This window comes from Arachis hypogaea, chromosome 12 (assembly GCF_003086295.3).
Source record: "Arachis hypogaea cultivar Tifrunner chromosome 12, arahy.Tifrunner.gnm2.J5K5, whole genome shotgun sequence".
Classification (NCBI taxonomy): Eukaryota; Viridiplantae; Streptophyta; class Magnoliopsida; order Fabales; family Fabaceae; genus Arachis; species Arachis hypogaea.
The window spans coordinates 118,271,392-118,295,926 of NC_092047.1; the positions used below are offsets into that span (position 1 = coordinate 118,271,392).

The 24,535-nt window shown below is 32.8% G+C and overlaps 6 protein-coding genes across 14 annotated transcripts; 3 read left to right on the forward strand and 3 right to left on the reverse strand.

Moving 5' to 3' along the window:
• The first annotated feature begins 2,052 nt into the window (after positions 1–2,052).
• Positions 2,053–4,185, forward strand: LOC112728759 (protein LEAD-SENSITIVE 1-like). 2 transcript variants are annotated; one of them, XM_072210255.1, is made up of 3 exons: positions 2,123–2,635; positions 2,781–2,854; positions 3,288–4,185. In XM_072210255.1, exons 1-3 carry the CDS (start codon positions 2,616–2,618, stop codon positions 3,572–3,574), a joined length of 381 nt encoding a protein of 126 aa, XP_072066356.1. In that variant the 5' UTR covers positions 2,123–2,615; the 3' UTR covers positions 3,575–4,185. The 2 variants fall into 2 exon arrangements, 1 of the variants encoding a protein (XP_072066356.1); XR_011869048.1 differs by lacking the exon at positions 2,781–2,854 and having other exon boundaries at positions 2,053–2,635.
• On the reverse strand, positions 3,157–8,377 carry LOC112728758 (digalactosyldiacylglycerol synthase 1, chloroplastic-like). 6 transcript variants are annotated; one of them, XR_003166312.3, is made up of 9 exons: positions 7,853–8,377; positions 7,281–7,313; positions 6,976–7,063; positions 6,329–6,813; positions 5,975–6,241; positions 5,481–5,830; positions 4,652–5,290; positions 4,390–4,435; positions 3,157–3,613 (listed from the first exon to the last, which is right to left on the reverse strand). XR_003166312.3 is itself a non-coding variant. In XM_025779043.3 (7 exons), the coding sequence occupies exons 1-7, from the start codon at positions 8,375–8,377 to the stop codon at positions 4,753–4,755; spliced, it is 2,286 nt and encodes a 761-aa protein (XP_025634828.1). In that variant the 3' UTR covers positions 3,157–4,752. The 6 variants fall into 6 exon arrangements, 1 of the variants encoding a protein (XP_025634828.1); XR_003166311.3 differs by having other exon boundaries at positions 3,157–3,763; XR_003166313.3 differs by lacking the exon at positions 4,390–4,435.
• A 201-nt stretch (positions 8,378–8,578) lies between these two features.
• LOC112728762 (protein LEAD-SENSITIVE 1-like) lies at positions 8,579–11,816 on the forward strand. Its single transcript, XM_025779049.3, has 3 exons — positions 8,579–9,893; positions 10,068–10,141; positions 10,934–11,816. Exons 1-3 carry the CDS (start codon positions 9,874–9,876, stop codon positions 11,650–11,652), a joined length of 813 nt encoding a protein of 270 aa, XP_025634834.1. The 5' UTR covers positions 8,579–9,873; the 3' UTR covers positions 11,653–11,816.
• A 120-nt stretch (positions 11,817–11,936) lies between these two features.
• LOC112728761 (probable caffeine synthase MTL2) lies at positions 11,937–14,506 on the reverse strand. Of its 2 annotated transcripts, none has more exons than XM_025779047.3 (5): positions 14,372–14,506; positions 13,941–14,052; positions 13,033–13,446; positions 12,663–12,920; positions 11,937–12,518 (listed from the first exon to the last, which is right to left on the reverse strand). In XM_025779047.3, the coding sequence occupies exons 2-5, from the start codon at positions 14,016–14,018 to the stop codon at positions 12,162–12,164; spliced, it is 1,107 nt and encodes a 368-aa protein (XP_025634832.1). In that variant the 5' UTR covers positions 14,019–14,052; positions 14,372–14,506; the 3' UTR covers positions 11,937–12,161. The 2 variants fall into 2 exon arrangements, with proteins under 2 accessions (XP_025634832.1, XP_025634833.1); XM_025779048.3 differs by having other exon boundaries at positions 14,166–14,391.
• On the forward strand, positions 14,431–19,631 carry LOC112728760 (uncharacterized). Its single transcript, XM_025779046.3, has 7 exons — positions 14,431–15,860; positions 17,769–17,819; positions 17,903–18,010; positions 18,600–18,695; positions 18,862–18,960; positions 19,042–19,101; positions 19,188–19,631. The coding sequence occupies exons 1-7, from the start codon at positions 14,820–14,822 to the stop codon at positions 19,251–19,253; spliced, it is 1,521 nt and encodes a 506-aa protein (XP_025634831.1). The 5' UTR covers positions 14,431–14,819; the 3' UTR covers positions 19,254–19,631.
• A 1,256-nt stretch (positions 19,632–20,887) lies between these two features.
• On the reverse strand, positions 20,888–23,023 carry LOC112728763 (probable caffeine synthase MTL2). 2 transcript variants are annotated; one of them, XM_025779050.3, is made up of 4 exons: positions 22,733–23,023; positions 21,944–22,357; positions 21,574–21,831; positions 20,888–21,304 (listed from the first exon to the last, which is right to left on the reverse strand). In XM_025779050.3, the coding sequence occupies exons 1-4, from the start codon at positions 22,811–22,813 to the stop codon at positions 20,948–20,950; spliced, it is 1,110 nt and encodes a 369-aa protein (XP_025634835.1). In that variant the 5' UTR covers positions 22,814–23,023; the 3' UTR covers positions 20,888–20,947. The 2 variants fall into 2 exon arrangements, with proteins under 2 accessions (XP_025634835.1, XP_025634836.1); XM_025779051.3 differs by having other exon boundaries at positions 22,614–22,990.
• Positions 23,024–24,535: the final 1,512 nt, after the last annotated feature.

The window sequence follows — 24,535 nt, forward strand, 5'->3', positions numbered from 1 at the left end:
TGTATACCAAAAAAACAGAAGACAAAGTTGAAAGTGGTAGGGCCATGAATGAAGTAGATGAAAAATTGAAAACAATAATTGAGGATAGGGGGATATGGGTCCTATATTATCGTTTCTGTGTTGATCAATGATGAGATTCCCACATACATATTAGGGCAGTGGTATCCTACATGTCTTCTTCACAAGATTGATATGATTTGTTCAAAACCCATTTACACCATCATTGCCCAATTCACCTTTTTTTTTTATAAAAAAATTAAAGGTTAAAAATTTAACAAATTTATATGGATTTAATTGATGTATATTGAGTGTTACATTTTCATTATTCTTTTATCACATGTTTGTATTTATATAATTTTTGAGATAATAATAAATTTAACTTTTTTATTTAAATTTTTTAAATAACTATTAATATATGAAATTAAACTTTGTTACATTGTCACTTAATCTCATTCTTTTCATGACAAAAACTTTTATAAGGTATATTGCTCTGATAGAGAAGTTTGAAAGAGATATGGGAAAAGAAAGATTTTCATTTCTAATAAAATCATGAAAAAAAAGATGAAGAATTTTTATTATATTTGATATAGAGAATAATACTACCTATTTATACTAAATTGATTATGAAGTTTAATATAATTAAAATAACTAAATTTTTTAGATGATTTTGTTAGAAAAAGATAAATATAACAAACTTAAAAAAAATATACATAACAAATTTTGTTTCTAGGAAAAAAAATGATGGTTTAATAATTTCCAATAAATTAGAAGTTATGTAATAGACTATGAGAATGCGAATTTCACCAACAATATTTTTTACGACTGAAAAGTTAAGTAAAAGTCTCGTTGTAAATTTCAATAAATATTACTGACGATTTATAGCCATCAGTAAAAATAAAATAATAATATTGATACCTATGTCGTCTGTAATAAAGGGATGTCAAGTTCAAAATTACAATTTGAGGTGATGGGAATGAAAAATCATAATTTAACCTTTATTTATCAATTGATAGTTTTACTAAATTTGTAATTAAATTTTTATAATTAAAATTTTTTAATTGAATTTTTATACAGTTTTAAATTTTATAATATTAAGTTCTTGTTAAATTAAAATTAATAGAATATTAAAAAAATGAGAAGATGTTCAAAGTTAGGAGTTTAATTCTTAGATGTGATATCTTCAATTTAAAAAAAATATTCTGTTAACTTTAATTTTTTTGTACGATAAAAATCTAATTATAAAATTTAAAATAATATAAAAACTCAATTGAAAATTTTTAAATTATAGGCACTTAATTATAAATTTAGAATTTTGGTAAAATTATAGAAACTGACAGAATAATTTAACCTTTAACAAATTCAAAATATTTTCCATGTATTTCATAAGATATTTTGTAATTATGAGTTTTAAAAAAAGTAATTAATTTACTTATTTTCTTTTTTAATATTTCGTTTCGAAATTAATCTTTTCGGTGGAGAAAATCTACTCCCATTCATTTAAAGGAACCTCAAGAAGTGAAACTCATTAGGATTTTTCATTATTCACTTTCATTCTATCCTCTTTTTTTTTTTGGTCATATTGACATTTTTATATCAGTCATATTAATTTGGGCTTTGTCTGATTCACATAGACAGACCAAAACATTGTAAGCTGTTACCATTTTGTTACTTTATAAGTTTATAATATATATGTAAACAAAAAAAAAAGTTTATAATATATATTATTTTGACTCAGATGAGTTTTATTTTTCAAGCATCAAATTAGTTTCACAAATATTTTTTAAATAAAAATAATATCACACAAGTGTTTGCCAAAAAAAGAGTGTATATCACACAACTTTGAGTTTTCTATTCATTTTTCTTTAATTTTTTCCTTTCTCCTTCACCCTTTACAAGAGATTGTGATAATATACACAAGGTTCGAGGTTCAAATTTTATCCTAATGTAAAATAAAAAATTTATATGACTTAATTGGCACTTCAATTTCTCAAAGTCAAAATGGTGGGGATCAGATGCAAACATCCATTTAAGGAGATTGTAAAGTTGGGTGTTGGGATTTATTGGTTGGCTAGATGTTAGTTGTGCAATTAATACATAAATGCTTTTGAGAGTAGAAGCAAATATTTCTTGGATAATATATATGAGAAATTTCAAAAGTATATTCTCTACTCTTAGTATTATGGAATATTAATACTCTCTCTAATTCACAATATTGTTGTTTTAAAATTTAAATAAATATTTTCAGTGCAACATATATTTGTTATTTTCACATTTTAAATTTTATTAAACATTTTTATTTTTACCTTTATTTTTTCACATAATAGCAACCACATTAAAAAAATATAGTACTTATATTACAAATTAAAAAAAAAATTGACTCATGGTGTTGCTAGTCTTAAAGTCTTATCCTTTTGCAATTTACTCTACTTATTTATTGATAATAAAGGATAGTTTAACAATAAGAAGGTGAAGCAATATAACATATCTACTCTTGATTATTTATTTATGTATTGCTTATAGTTGTGAAAGTGTGAGAGCTATGTAGGTGAGTTTGTGTGTATATGAGAGTAATTCAAAGGCTATTGTGTTAAGGGAGGAGAAGCATAAGAATATATATGGGGCAGCAATCTAGCAAGTAAGTTCTTATTAAACTTTCATCTTTGCTTATTGATTTTTTTTTCATTTAATGTTCAGGATGTTATTGAGTTAAATTTTTGTTGTTCTTTTTCTGATTAAGAAAAAATAAAAATTGATTAATTGAAATAACGGATGGTTCATAGAGAGACCAGAGAGAGCCTGAAGCCAGGGGATCACATCTACACTTGGAGAACTGCATATTTATATGCTCATCATGGTTCTTTTTATTTTCTCTCAATTTCTCTCTTTATAATTATTTAGGATGTAATAAATGAAATTTTGGGCCAATATATATAGTGAAATTTTATTCCATTTATCTCTATTTCTTATTTTCCGGTACATTTTAAATTAAAATAAGTATATAAAACCAACTTTTAACTAGTTAATATTAATTAATTTTTTTTATTGTAAAATTATTCTTTTAACCTCTATTTTCAAAGAATTTAGAGTTTATAGCTAGGATTTAAAGTTTAGGATTCAAAATCTAAAATAAAAATGTAATTGAAAAAAAAATAATTGTTTATTGAACAAAAAAAAAAATGAACTCTAATTAAACTTTTAATATGTTGTAGTTAGATACATTCATGTATAGATCATTGTTTATGTCTCAAGTCTCAACTGAATCTTTCATTGTGTGACTAACTGAATAGGCATTTACATTGGTGAAGAAACAGTAATTCATTTCACTGTAAATGGACAATCATCAATAAGAACTATTTCATCATCTGCAAACTCGATTCATAGATGTCAAAGGTCAACATGTAAGGATCCACACAAGGCGAATGGGGTGGTTTCGTCTTGCCTCGACTGCTTCCTAGCCGGCGGTGATGTATGTCGGTATGAGTATGGCGTCTCCCAGGTTTACTTTTTCGTCAGACTCCGTGCCGGAATGTGTACTCTCGCAGCCTCAGATGAAGATGAAATCGTTGTCCGTTGAGCAAAGTATCTGCTCGAAAAAGGCTTCCCCAGCTACAATCTTTTCAAGAACAATTGTGAAAACTTTGATGTGTATTGCAAAACAGGGAGGGTAGATGTTGAATATGGAGAAGTTGGACAAAGTGGCCAAATAAATGCTATTCTTCCTGCCAGTTTAAGGATATTTAAAACTGACATTGGACTAAGGAACCTGCCGAAATTAGAACCAGAAGAGTTGGCAGAAACATTGCAAAAAATGGTTTCTCAACACCAATCCCAGTGATTGTTGCACAATAATCAAGTGTTATGTTAAGTGTTCTTGTTATATGTACAATACTCTGTAGAATACTGTGCTGATGATATAGTTCGCATAAGAGTTTCTATGTAAAATGAGTATAGCAAAAGGGTTTCTCTTTTCAAATTATTAATTATCATATGGGGTATGAGCAAGAATAAGCAAGATCAAACTATGGATTTGCATAACTTCTTGTTGTTGCTTGTACCTGTACTGTACTTTGTTGTTTGCACATGTTAATGAGAGAAGCATGGATTTGCACAATTAAGATTTCCATGCAACTTTCAATTATCACATGTTAATGCTTTCTAAATTCTATGCAACTTTTTTCTCCTTAACTTTCATATTAGGATGTGAATAAAATATATGAATTTGAACAACTTATTGGCAAATGATCAGTATGATTATTATGGTAACGATGCTTTAACTTAAGATGATATTACACTTAACCCCTTAAATTTCAGAGAGGTACTTTATACTTATTATATAAGAATCCTGAAGTGTGTAACTGAAGAGCTAAAAACTGCTTAAGAAACCGTTACCTTGGAAGGTGTAGGGAATCACCAGCTATTGCCACATGTATCAGCACTAGTAGACATCAAGAAGAGAATAAATCTTCTCATGTGTAATTTTAACAAAAACAAGTCATATACGTTTTATTTAATTAATATTTCGTAAAACTATATATCACTAACAAAAATTGGACTAATCTTGGTAAGGCCCTATAGTTGCAACCAAAAACAATAATCCAAAGGAGAAACTAAACCTTCAGATTCATTACATGCCATTAGTGAAATAATTTACCTGTGGGGGCATGAAATGATGGTCTTTGTCTTCAGAGTGGTGATCGTTGTATGGTTAGTTTAAGAAATTTGCTCCACTGATCTGAATTAATCAATCTATATTCACCAGCCATAGATTGGATTTTGTACTTGCGGGGGCAAGAGATGAAGGTCTTGAGCCTGCTGCTTGTCATAGTTTCGTGTTCCAGGTAAAGCTCCGGTACATAGTCGCAAGAATTCACTGCCGTTGAAACAGTAGTGAGCGAATGCTATTCCTCCGTCTACCATCTCTGTCAGATTAGGCATTGAAACTGACTTAGCAATGCGCTTTTGTCCGTTATGTGTTTTCGAGTTCGCAGTGTCATCTTGCGTATTCAGAACTCTGTCAAGCTCAGAATATTCCAGAAATCTTTGAGTAGCAGCGTCCCAAGAAAGTTGATATCTTTGCTCTGGGGAAAGAAGTTGAGGCTCATTTTCTAATGCTTCTTTTACTTTTGCTACAAAGTCTTCGGATGTCTTGTAAGTCAAGCAGTTGGGGAAAGTCCTGAAGAACTCATTTGATGGATGATCAGCACAAACTACAAATTTTCCCATGGCAAGTGCCTCGGCTGTAGCGGTGCAGAGCACGTCACTGATGCTTGGATTTATGAAGACTTTATACCTTCACGAAAGTAGATAAATAATGTCTCGGAGGAACCAGATTTACAAAATCAAGTTCAGTATTAGCATCTGGCATTAAACACATGAACTAGGAATACAATTCATCTGTGATGTACAAAATACATTCATGAAAAAGAGGAAATATATATATCATAATCTAAATTGTGGCTCAGATAACAAATTATTCTTACCCATGAAGCGAATCATCTGCATGGTCTCTTCCCTTCTGAAAGTTGATATTCAAATCAAATCTTTTAGCCATACTCTGAACTTCGTTGGCATCCTCTCCATTACCAAATACATCCAACTTGAAGCCATCAAGATCACTCTTATGCTTTGCTAATAAATCTATCAATTCCTTGTACCCCTTTGCCCATACCATCTTTCCCAAGAAATATGCTCCTTTTGTGAAGGCTTTCTGCCCGAGCTCCTTATCTGCAGCAATCTTTTCTCCAATTTTCAAGAACTTAGGATTCACCCCGTGAACATTGCAAATTACAGACCTTGGTAAATCCTGAGTGGCAGCTGAGAGACGAAGAACCTGAAAAGAAATAAAACATAACTTAGTTCATTTTGTCTCTTCAATATTTATGATAATATAACTCCTTGAAAATTAATCAAGAAAAAGCACCACCACATTGCTACTTGTGTTGCAGGTAAATGTAGGCTTCGATAAATATCATACCTTGTGGCAGTGTGCTCTCGTAACCAAGTTATTTATGTGCTTCACTAAGAATGCTTGGAGGGGACCATTTTTCTCCCTCTTGATGTATTCCAAGTAATTTGTGTGGACAACACCAACAACATGGTTGAATTTATCTGTCCAACGCCTGCCATGATGATACCAATTCAAATGTTCTGGTTCTTCCAAGATGGCAATGTCGGCATCCCTGGATGGTATAAATTGAGAAGTATCACCAGCAGGTATTATACTTCGTCTTTCTTTTGAAAACTATGCACAAGAAGGACAAAGTGTGAAAACTAAATGCAATTTGACATGAAAACCTGTAGAATGCAAATAATCTCCAAAAATAGCTACCTTCCCAGGATAAAAGCAAATTTTAAAGTCTGCCTTGAAACCAATCCTTTCCTCAAGCCAATTATGTATATAAACTTCCTGTTGTTCTGGCAAACTGAAGGTGATATTGTCAGGATAAACTAGTTGTTGATCTGATGTGCAAAGCCATGGAACCATCAGAGTTATTTTCTGATTTGCAGATTTTGATAGGTATGCAGCTCGAAATAGTGGATTTACCGATGTTCCCGTCATCCAAGGAAGACTAGTAGTTGTGACTATGGCCAGATGCCTCTTATTCTCGGATGGATCATGCTTTGTATGATCTGTCCATGGTTCACCATTATATCGGTGGCCTGTACTCTGAAGAACACTTGCTATTCGTAAATCCAATTCATCGTTTACATTTCCATTCCCAATAATCGAGGATTCTCCACTTGAAAGGGACCGCAGAACAAGCTGGTTCTTACTTTTACTATACAAGCTTTCCACTATCTTATCGCGAAAATCTGTCATCACATTTGGAAAAACAAATAAAGTGAACTTGACCAACAAACTAGAAATCTAAGACTATTGACAAATTTTGCTAACTAACACAGCAGAAACATAAACTTCAAGCGAAAATAAGTGAAGTAGAAAATCACTGCAACGAAGCCTCCGGAAGTACGTACCTCTGCGGACTCCAAGTTGATCCAAAAAAGGACTAGACTGTTTCACAAAATAGGCCAAAAGTTCAGGCACATCCAATGGGGGAACTTCCTGAAACAGACGTCGCGTGAAAAATATTAACCACAGTTCCTCATTCAAATCAAAACCACATATGCAGAGCATACAAGAATTGGTCCGCAACACAGCTACTGACACATTTAAATGGACCTTGTCATACAAGTAAAAACCAATTAACTAACTATAACACACTTTTAAACAAAGTGCATTTGATGAGGCATATTCACATGATGGAAAGAAAACAACTGACCTTTGACTCTTCAGGCTCCTTGTATATTAATTTCTGCAAGTACAAAACATAAACATTCTTAAAACGAGTTCTTTTTCAGACAACTAAATAGTGATGATAATATTAAACAACATCTAATATATAAATTCATCAAGTGAGGTCTTTTACAATCCCGGAAACATATATCAAGAATAAAAACATGAAAATTGAAAGTATTATGAACTACAAAAAAGTAACAATATCAAACAAAATTCATCGAATTCGAAGTTTCACTCCTATCTATTTAATACTCCCAGGATTTTGTATAAATTTTAACTCATGAGAATATATGATTGCGTCATTGCGAGTGAAACTTTAAGTTAAGAAAACACTTAAGATGATACTATATAGCATCAAAAGAGTGCATGGTCATAGTAGCTGAAAATTTTCCATCTTCTACAGAAACTAAAAACAGTTTTTTTTTTCCTTTCTGGAATTCTTATTGCTTTAAAATTTTGTTCAAATATGCGAGGAAAAAAAAGAAGATTTTTTCATTGCAAAATAAAAACAAAAAAAGAAGAAAGAAAGAAAGAAAGAAAAGGAAAGAAGCATACCAAACTTGATTTAAATTTTTCAACGAACTCGTTGTTCTTCTCGAACTCCTTGAACTTCGTTTTCAGCTTCTGGATCGGTTCCCAATCTTTTTCTTCCCTCTTCGAATTGTCCCCTTCAAACCCCCAAATTCCATCGGTATCCTCAACCTCCGCCACAATCGCATCCTTTATATTCACCAAACCCATCCGAATCCTTGAACTACACATCGCCGTCGCTGTCGGCGGCGGTAATCGCCATTTCTGGATCCTCCTCGCACCACTCCCCTCCGACGTCGCCGGCAGCCTAAGGCGGAGGTTCCTAACGAAGTCCATGTCCGCCGGGTTCTGCGGGGGAGGAGGAGGGTCGAAGGAAATGGCGAGGTTTCGGAATGAGGTGGCACGGTCGCGCATGAGCTGAATGTCGTGGCGCCATGCGTTGGAGAGGAGAGAGAAGGCATTGGCGGAGGAAGTGGTGGTGGTAGTGGTAGTGGTGGTTGGGGTTTTAGGGTGGGTGGCCATGGCGGAGGGTTGTGGTGGTGTTGCCATGGAGGAAGGAGAAGAAACCAATGGAGATTGAGGGTTCTTCTTCTTCTTCCAATGTGTTTGGGAGTTGCGACTCGTTCCTTTGTGGAGGGAACACGCTTTTTTGGCGCACGTGTTTATTTCTCTTTTCACCACGTGGGTTTTTTTTTTTTTTTTGCTTTGGTAAGAGAAAGCTTTTTGGTGTTTGGGTCCAACGAAAATGGGTTGTTGGTTGGACTATGCATGACCTGGAATTGGACACTGAGTCCAATATTCATGCTGTATGCAAAATAATTGTCTCGTTTGTTAAAAAATATATTAAAACTAAATAAAAAAATTTAAGATGTGAAAATTGATAACATAATAAAACAATATTTTAATTATTTTTAAATTTATATCTTTTATTATTTATTAATCTCACTATCTTAATTTAAAAGCGGCTATTACTAAAATATTACTTTATTATTTTAATTTTTGTATCCAAACTAAATTAGTAAAATTATTAATTGTGATTATTGGGAAAAGTCCCATAATTTGGTCGTTTAATTAAGCAAAATGATATTTGAATCAAATTTTTTTATAATGTTCTGTGTATAAACTATGAAAGTGATATATAATACTATTTTTTTTAAAAATTATTGTTCAGCAATTCTGATATTTATTTAAATAAAATATAATTAATTATTTGATCAATTAGGTTTATCAAATAACAATATTTTTTTAATTTTTTACAATATCTATTAATCTAATAAATTAAAAAATAATTTATTATAAATTAAAATTTTATTTAAAAATTTGTTATCCTCGAATAGGTCGTTTATTTTTGGGTTTTTCACAATATCTCCCAATTTGATAGGTTAAGAACTAATCTGTTGTGGTACTGAATTCTATTTAAGGGTTTATTGTTGGCCAATGAATTGCTGCATACACAAAGCGAGATTCAAACTCCCAACTTTTATTTCAACGGACTAGTGAACTAATTACTAAATCAACCCAACTTGGTTAATAGATTGTTTATTTTAGGGGGTATCTAGCGAAAAATATCTGAAGCCCAAAGTACCTTAGCCCACAAAGAATGGGGGGTTAGATTCGTTAGGGTCGTTATTACTTTACGTGTAGATTAACGTGTAATATAACATATTCACAAATTGCAACTTGACACCCAAAAGATCTGAAAATTGCAACTTAGTTTCTTCTTTTCTCTTATCGTCTTGGGTTTTGTGCTTTCATTTCATTATTAGTTTATTATTACGCGTTCAAGTTCCAACAAGCACAAGCATCATCACGTCAGGTGCCACGTGTCCATCATTTTATCATTCATTTTCCCTTGCACCGTCAACTTCTCCTTCTCTCTCTTTCCTTAACGGCGAAGCTCCCTCGGAAGGGCACCATCGTCATTTCATCTCCAACAGTTTCCTGTTCTTCTCCCTTTAACTGCGTTAGAGAGAGAGGGGAATCGAATTCAGAGGTTGTTCCTGTTCTTGTTGCAAAAGGAGAAGAAGAAAAACAAACATTAAGATATGGGGTTGCTGTCCAACAGGTAAAATCTTGTTAAATTCTTAAAAAGTTTGAATTTTTCCTAACTTGTTATGTTTATGGTGTGTTATTGAATTCTTGGTCGGATTTTGATTTGGAGTATTGTTGTTTTGTTTATGTTATGATTTATGAACACCCAAAAATTTTTTTTGAATAATGGAAATGGTGGATTGTGCAGAGTGAGTAGAGAGAGCTTGAAACCGGGAGATCACATCTATTCATGGAGGACTGCTTATATTTATGCTCATCACGGTTTCTCTGTTCTCTCTTACTCTTTTTTTTTTTAATTATTTTTAGGTTTTGGTTTTGTTTTTATTATTTTGATTATATTAGCTTGTTAAGGTTTTGATTCAATAGTGTAAAGAAGAAAAATTAGTGAATGGAGTAGAGATATAGTTAGTACTTAGTAATTATTAAGTTTTTGGTGAAAAGAAGCAATGGATAATAAGCATTTTGTCAATTGTACGGATGGTAGTTTAGGGTTTTAATTAAGAGTAACTTGGCTGGTTTTGGTGATTTCAATTTCGGGGTAGCCTTGAACCACAAATAATTTTGTCCTCTTTGTAGTCTTATTTAAGTTTATAGCATATTTTCTGTGGATTAAGTGACAGTTTTGGTGGATATAATGACATTATATAATGGAGAAACTAGTCCTTTTGCTGTTAAAATTATGAAACATTAAAAACCATGGGACAATTAATGAAAAGTTTAGATTAAGATGGAGCCAAGGTTACTAGTAGAGCAGAGATTTTTAGTTACATTGGATTCAAGATCATACTCCTACATTTTTGTGCTATTGAACATGTCCTAAGTCAATTGTATAGTGGTTAAGTGAGACACAACTGTGAGCCATATAGCACGTAATCGTATAATGTGGTCCAAGTAAATGAATAATGCATTAGACATGGTGTTTTGAAGGGCCTCCTTATTTGAAGTATACTTTGTGGTTGCAGACTTTGGCATTGTTCAGTCTCTCGCTTTCATTAGAGTCATATGGTAGATAATCTCGTGTTGTGACGATTTTTCATTCTGTCTGAACAACAGGAATTTTTGTTGGCGATGACAAAGTCATTCACTTCACTAGACGCGGGCAAGAAGTAGGAACTGGCACCGTGCTCGATCTTCTCCTTGTTAGTTCAGGACCGGCTAGATCTCGAGAAGCCTGCCCAACATGCACAGGCACAGCACCCCAAGAGGGGCATGGGGTGGTTGTCTCTTGCCTGAACTGCTTCTTATCCGGTGGCGTCCTGTATCGGTTCGAGTACGCTGTCACCCCTGCCCTCTTTCTTGCAAAAGCCCGCGGTGGAACATGTACTCTTGCAGTCTCTGATGACTATGACATTGTCGTCCATCGAGCAAAGTTTCTGCTTGAAAATGGATTTGGCTGCTACAATGTTTTCAAGAACAATTGTGAAGACTTTGCCATCTACTGCAAAACCGGCCTGCTAGTTGTCGAACAAGGAACTATGGGACAGAGTGGCCAGGCAGTTTCCATCATAGGCGGACCTCTTGCTGCCGTTCTTTCCACGCCACTTCGGCTGGTAACTACCAATGTTTACGGAATGGCAGCGACAGCCATCGGAGTGTACTGTGCGAGTAGATATGCTGCTGACATCGGAATGAGGAGAGATGTGGTTAAGTTGCAAGTGGAAGACTTGACTAGAAGGTTGGCCACTGGGTTGCTTCAGGTTGTTGAACCACAAGTCCCTGTGGCTCTTGCACCTCCTCAATCTTCTTCTCAGCCTCAAGTTCTTAGTCATTGATTATAAGTGCTTGTTGTTGTCTTTGTTAAAATATTTTCTGTTAAGCTTCAAAAAATGATTCTCATGTCCATTTTTCATTTCCATCTTGGTGTGTTAAGCAAATACAAATTTGATTGAAAGACTCTATAGTGATGGAACTACATGAAGTTATACTTTTGTTTGTACATCTGTTTCTTGTTTTTGGATACTTTTTGCTTTTTGTTACTTGAGTTATGAATCTTTGCTTGGATATTTTCAATTATGTGCGAGTTCAACTGAGATCTAATTTCTAGTTAAAGTGGTCATTGAGATGAAAATGTGAATTTAATCATTGGAAATATCTGAATTGTTTCAAATAATCACAACTCAAACAAGCATAACTTATTAGGATATTTATCATCAACAGTACTGAGTTGATTGACTCATCATGAATGAACTTTACAATCCTGTTGGACATTTTAGACATCAAGAACTTAAATTTCTTGTGCAGTTTATTACAATACTTAGCGGCTCCATTGCTCAACAATTTGTCACTTCTTAGTCATGAACATGACCAACATAGTATACTCTAACTTTTCTTCTTCCAACTTCATCACAATCCTCTTTCTATATCTAAGGAATAATTCATCAATTATTCCTTCACCAAACTCTGCATTTAACATTGGTTCACAAGTGGCCCTTACATGTTTGGCTATGAAATCAGCACTCATATCTGCATTATCATTGCCATTGTTATTGTTCAAACCCCCATCCCAAGGGTTGTTGATAGCTTCAAGCTTTTGAAGAGTAAACGACCCTTCTGACTCAATCACTTGTATCACTTCATCTGGTGTACCACCATATCTTGGCATGTTCATTGAATCCAATTTTGCCTCTTCAATCAAACCCTACAATACAATACATTAGATATAGAAAGATATAGATATGAAAAAATAGGTAAAAATAGGTAACATACTTCATAAGCTTATTGTTTCTTAACAAAACATATAACAGAAAAGATTATAGAATTTTCCATGTATGTGTATATGTACCTCTGAAACCATGTCATTGAGTGCTGAACCAAGAACTTCATAAGGGGATATCATTTCAGAATTTTGATCTCTGCCAAGAAACATCAGAAACATACCACCACCCTGCACTAATTCCTTTGCACGAGATCTTAGAAATGCACTGAAATCATGTTGAAACTGATCAAGATATGCTTGGTACACCTCTGGTGGGCTTGTTCTTGTTATGTAAATGTTTCCCTTATTAACCAATCCAGTTCCCTTAGCCAATCTCCTCGGGGTCTGGAATAGAACGAAGAAATGTTTTACACTATCAGTACATAATGGATTTTGCTATCGTGCACTCGTTAGCAAAATCCTATTATAAATTGAAGATCATTGAAGTTGGCCTAACCTGAGAGAGCCAATGCAGACTGGCAGAGGAATGAAATAAGTGAATGGAATTGTTAGGGAAGAGTCTCCCATAAAAGCTCCCTGGTGTTGCATTCACCAAACACGAACCGAGTCTCTCTCCCTTTTCTTCCATTAGCCTCTCATAGAATTGAGGTAGTGACTCAAATATGTTGTTGAAATCGTTCCGAAATTGATCATTCAGGAAAAATTGGAATGCAAGTGGTTCATGATCATGATTATCAAGGTTGCAGCTTATAGAATCTACAATATCGATGATACCAGATACTAATTTGAGTGCATTGGGACCTGAAGAACATCCTAAATCTGCCACTTTTAGACAACTTGGTAGAGAGCTGCTATAGAGGCTCCTTATACTTTCTTCCAGCATAGGTTTCACTTTGGACATTAGATTACTCTACAAGGAATAAGTTATAAACCAATGTAATCCAAGATTAATAATGTTGTGCAAGACTAAGGAAAAAGCTTTTTAGATATGAATGATTTCAGGATAAGATATCAGAACTTTTATGTAATTATAAGGTTTAGATTTCCATCCTTGTTGCCGATAATACTTCTAATTAAACGAAAAATTTCAACATAAAATAGGATGAATAGTGTAACATGGATTGGTTCAAAATAGCTAGATTAGTAGAAATCAAATGTGGATAACTGAATGAAAAGTCAACTCCCATCTCTTATGTTCTCTCTTCTTTCAATTTCTCTCTATGTCATACAATTCTCCCACAAATTCTCCAATTTTCATACTTGTTAAAATGAATCACAAGAAACTCTTATTATGAAATAACATGATCCATGTTTAGCTGCTTTTACTTTCAGGAAAAAGAAAAACAGTTGATGATCAAGTGTGCAAGCAATATGAGAGAGGAAGAGAGAAGTAGTATGGAGAACCTGAAGTGATGAGTTGTTAGCATAGCTTGTTTCTCCAACTCCACCCTTAGTGTGAATGAACTTGCTTCTTGTTGCCATTGATCACAGCAAAGATAATCAAAGATTCAAAAACCTAAGGAAACATAGAAATGATGATAATAATAATAATAATAATAATTATAGTTAGTTAATATATAAAAAAAGTTATCAAAGGAGTAAAAGATTCCCGTTTGTTGTTTAGCATACCCTGTGACGATGATGATTCTCTTCTAAGTTCTAAGATCATATATAAAGCTGCAAAATGCTATAAATTTGTGTATCTTTCAAGATGCATTAAAAGAAAATAAGCTCATTAGATAAATTTGTTGTCCAATTTCATCGTTTGTAAATATTTATCCTAACGCTTAAAAAAATGGAACATTAATTAATGTATCAATAACATACAATCATACCTGTGATAACTGATAACCTTTCTATATTAATAAAAGTAGTAATTATAGAATGCCGACCCAAATACTATGATTATATTTATATCATTTATATGAATTGAATATGGATATCTAATTACATCTAGTCAATAGTCAAACATAAGAAGCGTGATTTTTCGTCTATTCTAGTTTCAAAACATCCCAAAACTAGCTAAGCTGTAGCTGAAGAGTGAAGGTGGTGGCGGTTGTGTAACTTTCGGTTGGACTCATATTGGGCCCAATTTTATTTGGGCTTTCCTTTTTGGTGTTTTGGAAATTGGGCTTTCAGAATGGGTATAAGAAACAATACCAAAAAATATTGATATCAAAAGTTCAAAACAGTCCCAAACTCCCAACCCTACCGTCACCGGCGTTATCAGCATCCCGCCGCCGTCACCTTGACCGTGGAGCTCGTTCCTGTTCCTACTCCCTAATGAGGTACATTCAATTTGGCAGAAATGTGGTCTCACAGATCCTCAGACGCAGGTACGTCACCAATCTCGTCAGAAACCCAGCGAAACCGCCCTTCACTCTCCCAAAGCGTCGATATTCTGCTGAATCGTCCACGTCAGCATCGTCGAAAATAGTGCAGGACCTCCTCGCCGAAGTGGAGAACGAGAGGCTCCGGGAGAGAGATCAGCGAATTAGGGCCGGATTGGACACCGCCGACATCGACGCCGAATGCGAAGAGGACTACATGGGCGTGGGTCCCCTCATTGAGAAGCTCGAGAAAGCGAGAGTCAAGGATAAGGAATCCAATCTCAACCTCTACGAGGAGCCTTCTGATTCCGACACCGACGAAGACGACGAGAGGTTCACCCCCGAGGCAATCCAGAACCGCTTCAATGACTTCGAGAAGAAGTTCAACAGGCACAAAGACTTGCTTAACAGTTTCGTCGAGGCCGAGACTTTCGACGAAGCTTTTAGACTCATGAGTAGGATTGATAAGTTTGAGGAGAAGCATTTTAAGTTGCGTCCGGAGTACAGGGTAATCGGAGAGCTCATGAATCGTCTCAAGGTGGAGACTGATCAGAAGCAGAAATTTCTTCTGCAGAACAAGCTGAACAGGGCAATGAGGTTGGTGCAGTGGAAGGAGGCTTATGATCCCGAAAACCCTGCGAATTACGGAGTTATTCAGCACGAGCAGCTTGGGCCTAATGTGGATGCGTTGCAGAATGCGGGATTCGAGAAGGAGAATCGGATTACGCAGGGAGAGAATGCTGATGCAGCAGCCGATGAGGATGCTAAAGATGTTGATGATGATGATGATGAGGAGGAGTTTGATGACATGAAGGAGAAAGACAACATACTGCTGGCGAAGCTCGATGCCATTGATAGGAAACTCGAGGAGAAACTTGGTGAACTTGAGTACACGTTTGGGAGGAAGGGTAAGCTTTTGGAGGAAGAGATTAGGGATCTCGCTGAGGAGAGGAATGAGTTGACCGAGAAGAAGAGAAAACCTCTTTACAGGAAGGTATTCACATCTCATACATGCCTAATTTTGTTCACTTTATAGCCTGTGGATGTGGTCTTTTAATTCATGCTCATTGGCTTCACTTTATCAATTATTTTACTCACAATTGTTAATTAATGAGTGCACCATTCAGAAAGTAATTTTCTTAGGTATGAGAATTAAAAACCATTAGTGCTGCAGTTTAATCGGCTCTGTCTCTGTGTGTTTGCTTTCAATATGAAGGATTTTGTTACAGTTAATTGTTCGCTTCATTTTTTCTATGAGAATTTTATGTACTGAAAATGCTAGTAAGTTTTCTTGCTAGAGTACCTATGGATATTTTTTGAATCTAGTATATGCTGCCTAAAAGAAAAGTTTTCTCTGCAGAACATTACCTTAAGGATTTAGCTTCTGCTGTTATTTTGGACCATACTATGCTTACCTTATTTTATGCTCCACTATTAAGCAAAGTGCACAAATTTTATCGCTGCCTCTCATTTATATTCTTCTCATTGGAAGAAAAGTTTTTCTCCATATATTGTCTCAGAGGTTTTGTAACGCATTTCGCTGTTAAATTCTTTGTCTGAACAAGTGTGTGTATATATATAAGTTAATTGACCTTTGTTATGTTTATTTGATTGGAGAGTAAACTGAAATTTCATACAAGCCCAATTGAATAAGATCTTTTCAGTAATTCAGTTTGATCAAGTGACATCATTTATAATTTAAAAAAAAATAATAAAGAAGGGAGGAAAAAGAACCCTGAATCTTGAATCCGTAAAAAACACACTTTCAAATGAACATCCTTAACTGGTTTTCTATTTTTCAGTAATTTTGAGTTCTCAAAAGTTTATCTGAGTAGCTTCTGCGATTTTGGACCATACTATTGTTTACCTTATTTTATGCTCAATCTTTTAACACAATGCAAAAATTATATCACTGCCTCTCATTTATATTCTCCGCATAGGAAGAAAAGTTTTTCTCTATATATTGTCTCAGAAGTTTTATGAGGCACTTTACTGTTAAATTCTTTATCTGGACAAGTGTATATATATATATATCAGCTAGTTGATCTTTGGTATGTTTGTTCGAATTTAGAATCGTTACCTTCTGCAGTGAATTTGATTGGAGAATAAACTGAAATTTCAGACAAGTCGAATTGAATAAGATCTTTTTGTTTGATCAAGTGACATCATTTATAATTTAAAAAAAAAAAGAAGGGAGAAAAAAAATTGCTGAATCTTGAATCCATAAAAAACACACTTCCAAATGAAAATCCTTAAAAAGTGAACTGGTTTTCTATTTTAGAGTAATTTTTGTGATCACAAAGTTTATTTGAGTAGGTGGGGCACATTCTGTGTGACTACAAGATCGATATTTTTGGTTAACCCTCTAAGTTGGTTTTTAGCTTTGGTGATTCTTGACATTTTAATTATTGACTCTAATAAGCAGATATCATATAGATTGCTGGCATATGCTTTCGTGAAATAATGGCATTTTATATACTTTTCTGTTTCCTCGAGAATTTAGGTCTATTGTTATCCCTTGCCTGAATTTCCCATGCAGAGATACTCATGGGTATACCATTTTTGAAGAATGATTTTTCTGTGCTAAGTGCCAAAATGACCCCTTATTTAGGTATCCTGTATTTCTTGCTTCACATCCATCTTTATATATACAAATACCTATGTTGATTTTTTTTTCTATGAAAATTGTTATATGTATACAATACATGTTAATATCTTGATCTTCTTTTAAGATATTGCATTTCTTTTTTATTTCATAGAGAGAGTTCTTATTGATCTTTACATTGTGCACTTTCATTGTGTTCCTTGTTAATTTGAGTTTGTAAATTTAGTTATTTTGTCCGCTGTCATATTTGTGCTATCAATAGATCTAACTTTAGATTTTGTTTATATGTGTTACCAGGGTTTTGATGTGAAATTGATAGATGTGAATAGAACGTGTAAAGTCACTAAGGTACTCCGCAGATTTTACTTCCTTCCATGGTTTCCACTCTTTTTTATTTTTTTCCCTATGTGTTTAGTTATTTCATGGTGTAGGGAGGACAAGTTGTTAAGTACACTGCTATGTTAGCTTGTGGCAACTACAATGGTGTTGTCGGATTTGCCAAAGCCAAAGGCCCTGCAATTCCAGTTGCCCTTCAGAAGGTATTGACTCTTATTTTGCCTTTCAAGTTCTGTTTAAGTTTTCTTTGGCAGTTAATCTGTTCTTGAGACGGTGAGAGTTGGGATTGGTGGCTTTTGTTCCACCATCAGTTGCTTTAGGATTTCAAATAAACCTAAAACATGTTTTACTCAGTACACAAAGATCTTGCTAATATGAACATGCTTTCTTGTAAATTCAACTAACAGATCATTCTTAATTATTATAAAAGTATCCAAATATTTTGTATTGTTAAATTTTACTTTGAAAACTGTTTATCCAATATGCTTTATTCTAATCTCAAATTAAATTTGGATCTCATTTTACTGTATACTTTTGTTTGAGTCAGTTGAAGAGAGTTGAACACAAAGTGCTGGTTGCATTATAGATTTATAAGATACATACACACGCATAATAATCTGTATAACATTGATCTTTTCATTAGAGGATTAGAAGAACTAAATATGTGTTTATAAGCCTTTAATAAGAGTACCTATATTTTTTCTAAGTGAAAGTAGACCTTGAGTGATTTATGTTTAATAAGTTATTGTTTTGACAGAGTATTGAATTAATCATTGATTTTTCCACAATCAGGCATATGAGAAATGCTTTCAGAATTTGCATTCTGTGGAGCGACACGAGGAACACACGATAGCACATGCTGTACAAACATCATATAAAAAGACGAAGGTATGTAATCCATTTCCTTCTAGTAGCACTTCCCACATTTATCACTCTGATTAATTTTAGCTTCTATAATGAAATTGTAAAGGGGCTTTGTTTTTGTGGATAGAATTGCAAGTGTTTTGCTTATCCTTGTTAATAGTTGAGATTACTCCATGTGTTTATGCTTTAGGTGTACCTTTGGCCTGCTTCCACCACAACTGGCATGAAAGCTGGTAGAATAGTTCAAACCATTCTGCATTTAGCTGGTTTTAAGAATGTCAAGTCAAAGGTAACTGACATTTGAATACAATCAATAAAAGCGTATTCCTGTAAATATAGTCCTTGCTCTAATTTTAGTTGCGCTTGATAGGTCATCGGTTCCAGAAATCCGCATAATACAGTTAAGGCTGTCTTCAAAGCCCTTAATGCGGTTAGTATCTTGCTGATGATTCAAATCAATCATTCAAAATGGTTATTCTGTCATTGTATTTGATATGAATTTGTTGCTTTTCTCAGATTGAAACACCGAGAGATGTACAAGAGAAGTTCGGCCGGACTGTGGTTGAAAAGTATCTATTGTAATGGGGATTGTATTGTGCTGAGTTCATTGCTGGTGGGGATGTATTGCATTGAATCCTCTAATATCCACTTTTTCATGTGTTAGGTGTTTCTTAAATCACTTGACATGAATTGGAGGCCAGTTTCCTCCATTCCTTGTTTCTTTGTATTTCTTCCCACCAAGTTCTTGGCAGCATTATCTTCGAAATTTTGCATGTATTTTTATCGTGTTTTCATAAAGGCAAATGGAACGGTAATGCAATATAGTGGCCCTTACATGTTTGGCTATGAAATCAACACTCATATCTGCATTATCATTGCCATTGTTCTTGTTCAAACCCTCATCCCAAGGGTTAATGATAGCTTCAAGCTTTAGAAGAGTAAACGACCCTTCTGACTCAATCACTTATTCACTTGTATCAATGCATCTGGTGTACCACCATATCTTGGCATATTCATTGAATCCAATTTTGTTTTTTCAATCAAACCCTACAATACTTCATAAGCTTATGGTTTCTTAACAAAACATGTAACAGAAAAGATTATAGAATTTTCCACGTATGTGTATATGTACCTCTGAAACTATGTCATTGAGTGCTGAACCAAGAACTTTATAAGGGGAAACTATATGAACTAAAAGAGTAATTTAACCTTTTGTATTCTATTTATATAAAAAGTTAAAATTAAAATTCTACTTATTCTCCACTCAAAGGACCATATACTTATTGTATGAATCTCATATACCATTATAAATACGATAATGAGATTCTGAGTTACTGACACCATATAAGATAGAAAGGCATGACAATAATGTATTAGGCATGGAGATTTGTATGTGTCTATAGTGACAATGCAAGCACGATAATTCATTAGAATATCTATACTTGTTAGATTCATTCATAGTTAAAATTCAAAGATAGAAGCTCATTTCCATTTCCATGATTCCATCTGGTTCTCTAAGCTATACAAAGCTTTACTTATGTTTCTATAGAATCGAATTGCTTCTTTTAATATAACTTCTTGCTGTTTGTACGTGTCTTTAATTTGTTGTCGGATTTAGTTCCATGAGGTAGTGTTTGCTTCCATAAATTTTTCGAATTGAAAGATTAGGACTCAATATTGTGTTTAGTAGTTAAAGATCGAAACTAAAATTTCAGTCTTGAAATACAAAATTTTAATCCATTCAATATCTCTAAAAAATAAAGATACAAGAGACTGAAATTAAGACTTTAATTTTTTTAATAAAATAAAAATATTTTAGTAAATATTTTTATTTTATCTTCATATTTACCATGAATCAAACAAGATAAGACTTACCAATGAGCGATAATTCAAATGGCATAATTTTTCCATACTCATCTAAAGATCGCAAATTTGAATTTCACTCCTAACTTTGAAAAAAAAAAAAAAAACCAAGATAAGACTTCATACAAAAGTTTAGTCCCTTCAGTTTTGTACACTTTATATCAAATATAATTGAAAAAACTTAATTTAGTCTCAGATTCTCAATCTCAATCTCTTCCAAAGATGTTTGAACTTTGATTCATTTGAGCTATGAATCTCGTTTAACAGTAATGTTGGTTCATTGTCAGAATTTCACTATGCATGAGATGATAACATTATTCCCCAAAACAAAAATGCAAGACAATAGCAATCCATGAAAAAAAAAACAGAGAATTATAAATTTGAATAGCTTATTCAAAATAATAACATTCATGTCATTTCTTAGTCATGGACATGACCAAATTAGTGTACTCTAACTTTTCTTTTTCCAACTTGATCACAAGCTTCTTTCTATATCTAACAAATAACTCATCAATTATCCCTTCACCAAACTCTGCCTTCATCAACGGTTCACAAGTAGCTCTTACATATTTGGCTATGAAATCAGCACTCATATTTGTATCATCATTGTCATTGTTCTTGTTCAAACCCTCATCCCAAGGGGTATTGATAGCTTCAAGCTTTTGAAGAGTAAAAGACCCTTCTGACTCAATCACTTGTTTCACCTCATCTGGTGTAGCACCATATCTTGGCATGTTAATTGAGTCCAATTTTTCTTCTTCAATCAAACCCTGCAATACATTAGATTTCATATATGAAATTAGTAAACCACTCTTGAGTCCAATTTTTCTTCTTGCCAAGTGTTTCATATTATATATTCACACAACCGTTTCTCAATGGTTTCTATATTTTCTATCTTGAAACACTTGGCATATACATATAACATACTTCATAAGCTTATGATTTCTTAACAAAAGATATAACATAAAAAATTATGCAATTATCAAGAATGAATTTTGTTAAAGCTTTGGATTGTCTATGTAATCATGTATGTATGTACCTCTGAAACCATGTCATTGAGTGCTGAACCAAGAATTCCATAAGGAGTTACTATTTCAGAACTTTGATCTCTGCCAAGAAACAACAGAAACATACCACCACCCTGCACTAATTCCTTTGCACGAGATCTTAGAAATGCACCGAAATCATGTCGAAACTGATCAAGATATGCTTGGTACACCTCTGGTGGACTTGTACTTGTTATGTAAATGTTTCCCTTATTAACCAATCCGGTTCCCTTAGCCAATCCCTTCGGGGCCTAAACGAGAACAAAGAAACGTTTTACACTGTCAGTATATAACGGATTTTGTTATCAAGCACAGGTAATCAAAATCTTATTACAAATTGAAGACCATTGAAGTTAGCCAAACCTGAGAAAGCCAATGCAGACTTGTGGAAGAGTTAAAGAAGTGAATGGAATTGTTAGGGAAGAGCCTCCCATAAAAGCTCCCCGGCATTGCATTCACGAAACACGAATCGAGTCTCTCTCCCTTTTCTTCCTTTATCCTCTCATAGAAATGAGGCAGTGACTGAAATATGTTGTTGAAATCGTTCTGAAATTGATCATTCAGGAAAAACTGGAATCCAAGTGGCTTGTTATCATGATTATCAAGGTTGCAGCTTATGGAATCTATAATATCAATGATGTCAGACACTAATTTGAGTGCATTAGGACCTGAAGAACACCCTAAATCTGCCACTTTCAGACAACTTGGTACAGAGCTGCTATAGAGACTCCTTAAACTTTGTTCCAGCATAGGTTTCACTTTGGATATTAGCTTATTCTGAAAGGAATAAATTTTTTTCCACAAAATTTGGAATTAGGTTTACATACCAATATAATGCAAGGAGAGTAACAAATGTTTAATCATTACATGATATCACAACTTCTATCTAAGAGGTTGAAATTTCAATCTTTGTTAGCCAAAATACTTCTAATTAAACATTAAATTTCAACATAAAGTAGGATAAATGTAACATGTATTGTGCAAATAGTTCAAATAATAGAAAGTAAAGTTAGCTATAATATGATAACTTTACCAAATGTAAAAGAAAATTCAACTTCCCTCTCTTACATTCTCTCTTCTTTCATATTAACAAATGAATCTCTTGTGAATTCCACAGTTGAGAGAGAGAAAGAGAGAAGTAGAAAGGAGAACCTGATGTGAGGAGTTGTTAGCATAACTTGTTTCTCCAACTCCACCATTAGCGTGAATGAACTTGCTTGTTGTTGTTGCCATTGATCACAGGAAAGATAATCAAAGATTCAAAAGCTTAATAGCCACAGTACTCGTTGTTGAAACACCCCTCTTCTTTATAGTAAGCAAAGATGAGCAGGTGCTACTTGCTTTAAGGAAAAATAATAAAAATACGTTCTAAAAATTAAACTTCGGTTTCTATTCTAACCAGAAACGCGCAATGGGTGGAGAGGTATATAGTATATTTTAATAAATGTTATATTAAAAAATTTTAGAGAATATATTATAAATAGATTTTGAATTTATTTATTTTTAAAAAAGACATAGATTATTTATATTAGAGTTATACAAAATTATATTTTTTTTTTCATTTTTCGATTTGCATTAATGGCTACACTTTGTTTTTTCTTGCGGTTTCTTTGTTTGTAAATAATGAAAAAAATAAATGAACGAGAATGAAAAACATATAAAAATGTTATATTAAATTTAAGAAATTTTTGACAATTAGTATAAGAGATTAAGAAATGAAAAGTAGTAAGAGTCTTAATATGTATAAATTATAGAATTTGAATATTTGTAATTGAAATTTTTTATAATTATTATTATTATGATACTTTTAATGTATATTTATTGCATTTAATTAGTACTTGATGTTTCAATTGAATAATAATAGATAAGAGTTTTTGTTAAATGTTAATTTGTGTTTTTGTTGTTTTAGAAATAAGGATTTATTTGAAAAAAGTTAATTTGTTGGTTTTTATTGTGTTTTTTAGTTGTTTTTTGTGTTTTTTTTAATGTGAAAATAAAAGTTGATTTGGCAAGATTTGAGTAGTAGATTCTAAAATTTTGCCAAGTAAGCGTTAGTGCTGACATAGCGTTAGTAGAAAAAGAGAAATAACTTAAAAATAATGTAGGTAAACCTATGTAGCTACTTTTATATATTAAGAATAGACGTGAAGTTACAATAAAATATATAAAAGAATAATAAGAGTGAATTATAATTAATTATATGTAAATAGAAATAGAGAATAGAAATTTAAGTAATATGAAAGTATGAATAGTGATGCCTTAAATGATAGGAACTACTAAGACAAAGATACTTAAAATATTTTTTAAGATATTTTTTAGTAATTAAAATTTAATACATATAATTATTAAATTGTGTTATTTTTATTAAAATTAGATCAAACAAATTAATTTGATCAAAAAATAAATTATATCTTGAATCGATTTAAATTAATATTTTTTTAAAAATGATTATAATATTTTTATTATAAAAAATAACTAAAATATTTTTTTATTATTATTATTATTATTATTATTATTATTATTTTGAGAATTCTAAATCTTTTTTTTCTTTCTATATCATTATAGGATTAGAATTTAGAATTTTTAATATATATATATATATATAATAACAATATTTTAGTCATTTTTTATAATAGGATTATTATAGTTATTTTTTATAAAAAAATAATTTAGATCGATTTAATGTTTGGTCTACTGATTTTTCAACTAAATCAATTTATCTGATATAATTTTGATAAAAATAATATGATTTAATTGATTATATGTATTGAATTTTAATTACTAAAAAACATCTTAAAAAAAAAACGTTTAAAAAAAAAACGTTTTAAACGTCCTTATTTGACTAACTCCCTACACATTATTTAACCAGGAAAGTCAAAATATGCTTAGGTAAGCACATACGCAAGAGAAGTTTGCTTTTATAACTTGTCATCCTCATGTAGTCATGTGAGTCTT

Coding starts and splice junctions, on each gene's coding strand:
- LOC112728759 (XM_072210255.1), top strand. CDS start 2,616: ATGGGGCAGCAATCTAGCAA. Junction 2,636..2,780: donor ATGGGGCAGCAATCTAGCAA/GTAAGTTCTTAT, acceptor GATGGTTCATAG/AGAGACCAGAGAGAGCCTGA. Junction 2,855..3,287: donor ATATTTATATGCTCATCATG/GTTCTTTTTATT, acceptor CTAACTGAATAG/GCATTTACATTGGTGAAGAA.
- LOC112728758 (XM_025779043.3), bottom strand. CDS start 8,377: ATGGCAACACCACCACAACCCTCCGCCATGGCCACCCACCCTAAAACC. Junction 7,064..7,280: donor AGGAGCCTGAAGAGTCAAAG/GTCAGTTGTTTT, acceptor CGTCTGTTTCAG/GAAGTTCCCCCATTGGATGT. Junction 5,831..5,974: donor CGAGAGCACACTGCCACAAG/GTATGATATTTA, acceptor ATTTCTTTTCAG/GTTCTTCGTCTCTCAGCTGC.
- LOC112728762 (XM_025779049.3), top strand. CDS start 9,874: ATGGGGTTGCTGTCCAACAG. Junction 9,894..10,067: donor ATGGGGTTGCTGTCCAACAG/GTAAAATCTTGT, acceptor TGGATTGTGCAG/AGTGAGTAGAGAGAGCTTGA. Junction 10,142..10,933: donor TTATATTTATGCTCATCACG/GTTTCTCTGTTC, acceptor TCTGAACAACAG/GAATTTTTGTTGGCGATGAC.
- LOC112728761 (XM_025779047.3), bottom strand. CDS start 14,018: ATGGCAACAAGAAGCAAGTTCATTCACACTAAGGGTGGAGTTGGAGAA. Junction 12,921..13,032: donor GTCTGCATTGGCTCTCTCAG/GTTAGGCCAACT, acceptor GTTCTATTCCAG/ACCCCGAGGAGATTGGCTAA. Junction 12,519..12,662: donor TCAATGACATGGTTTCAGAG/GTACATATACAC, acceptor ATTGTATTGTAG/GGTTTGATTGAAGAGGCAAA.
- LOC112728760 (XM_025779046.3), top strand. CDS start 14,820: ATGAGGTACATTCAATTTGGCAGAAATGTGGTCTCACAGATCCTCAGA. Junction 15,861..17,768: donor GAAAACCTCTTTACAGGAAG/GTATTCACATCT, acceptor ATGTGTTACCAG/GGTTTTGATGTGAAATTGAT. Junction 18,961..19,041: donor TTAAGAATGTCAAGTCAAAG/GTAACTGACATT, acceptor TGCGCTTGATAG/GTCATCGGTTCCAGAAATCC.
- LOC112728763 (XM_025779050.3), bottom strand. CDS start 22,813: ATGGCAACAACAACAAGCAAGTTCATTCACGCTAATGGTGGAGTTGGA. Junction 22,358..22,732: donor CTAACAACTCCTCACATCAG/GTTCTCCTTTCT, acceptor TATTCCTTTCAG/AATAAGCTAATATCCAAAGT. Junction 21,832..21,943: donor GTCTGCATTGGCTTTCTCAG/GTTTGGCTAACT, acceptor GTTCTCGTTTAG/GCCCCGAAGGGATTGGCTAA.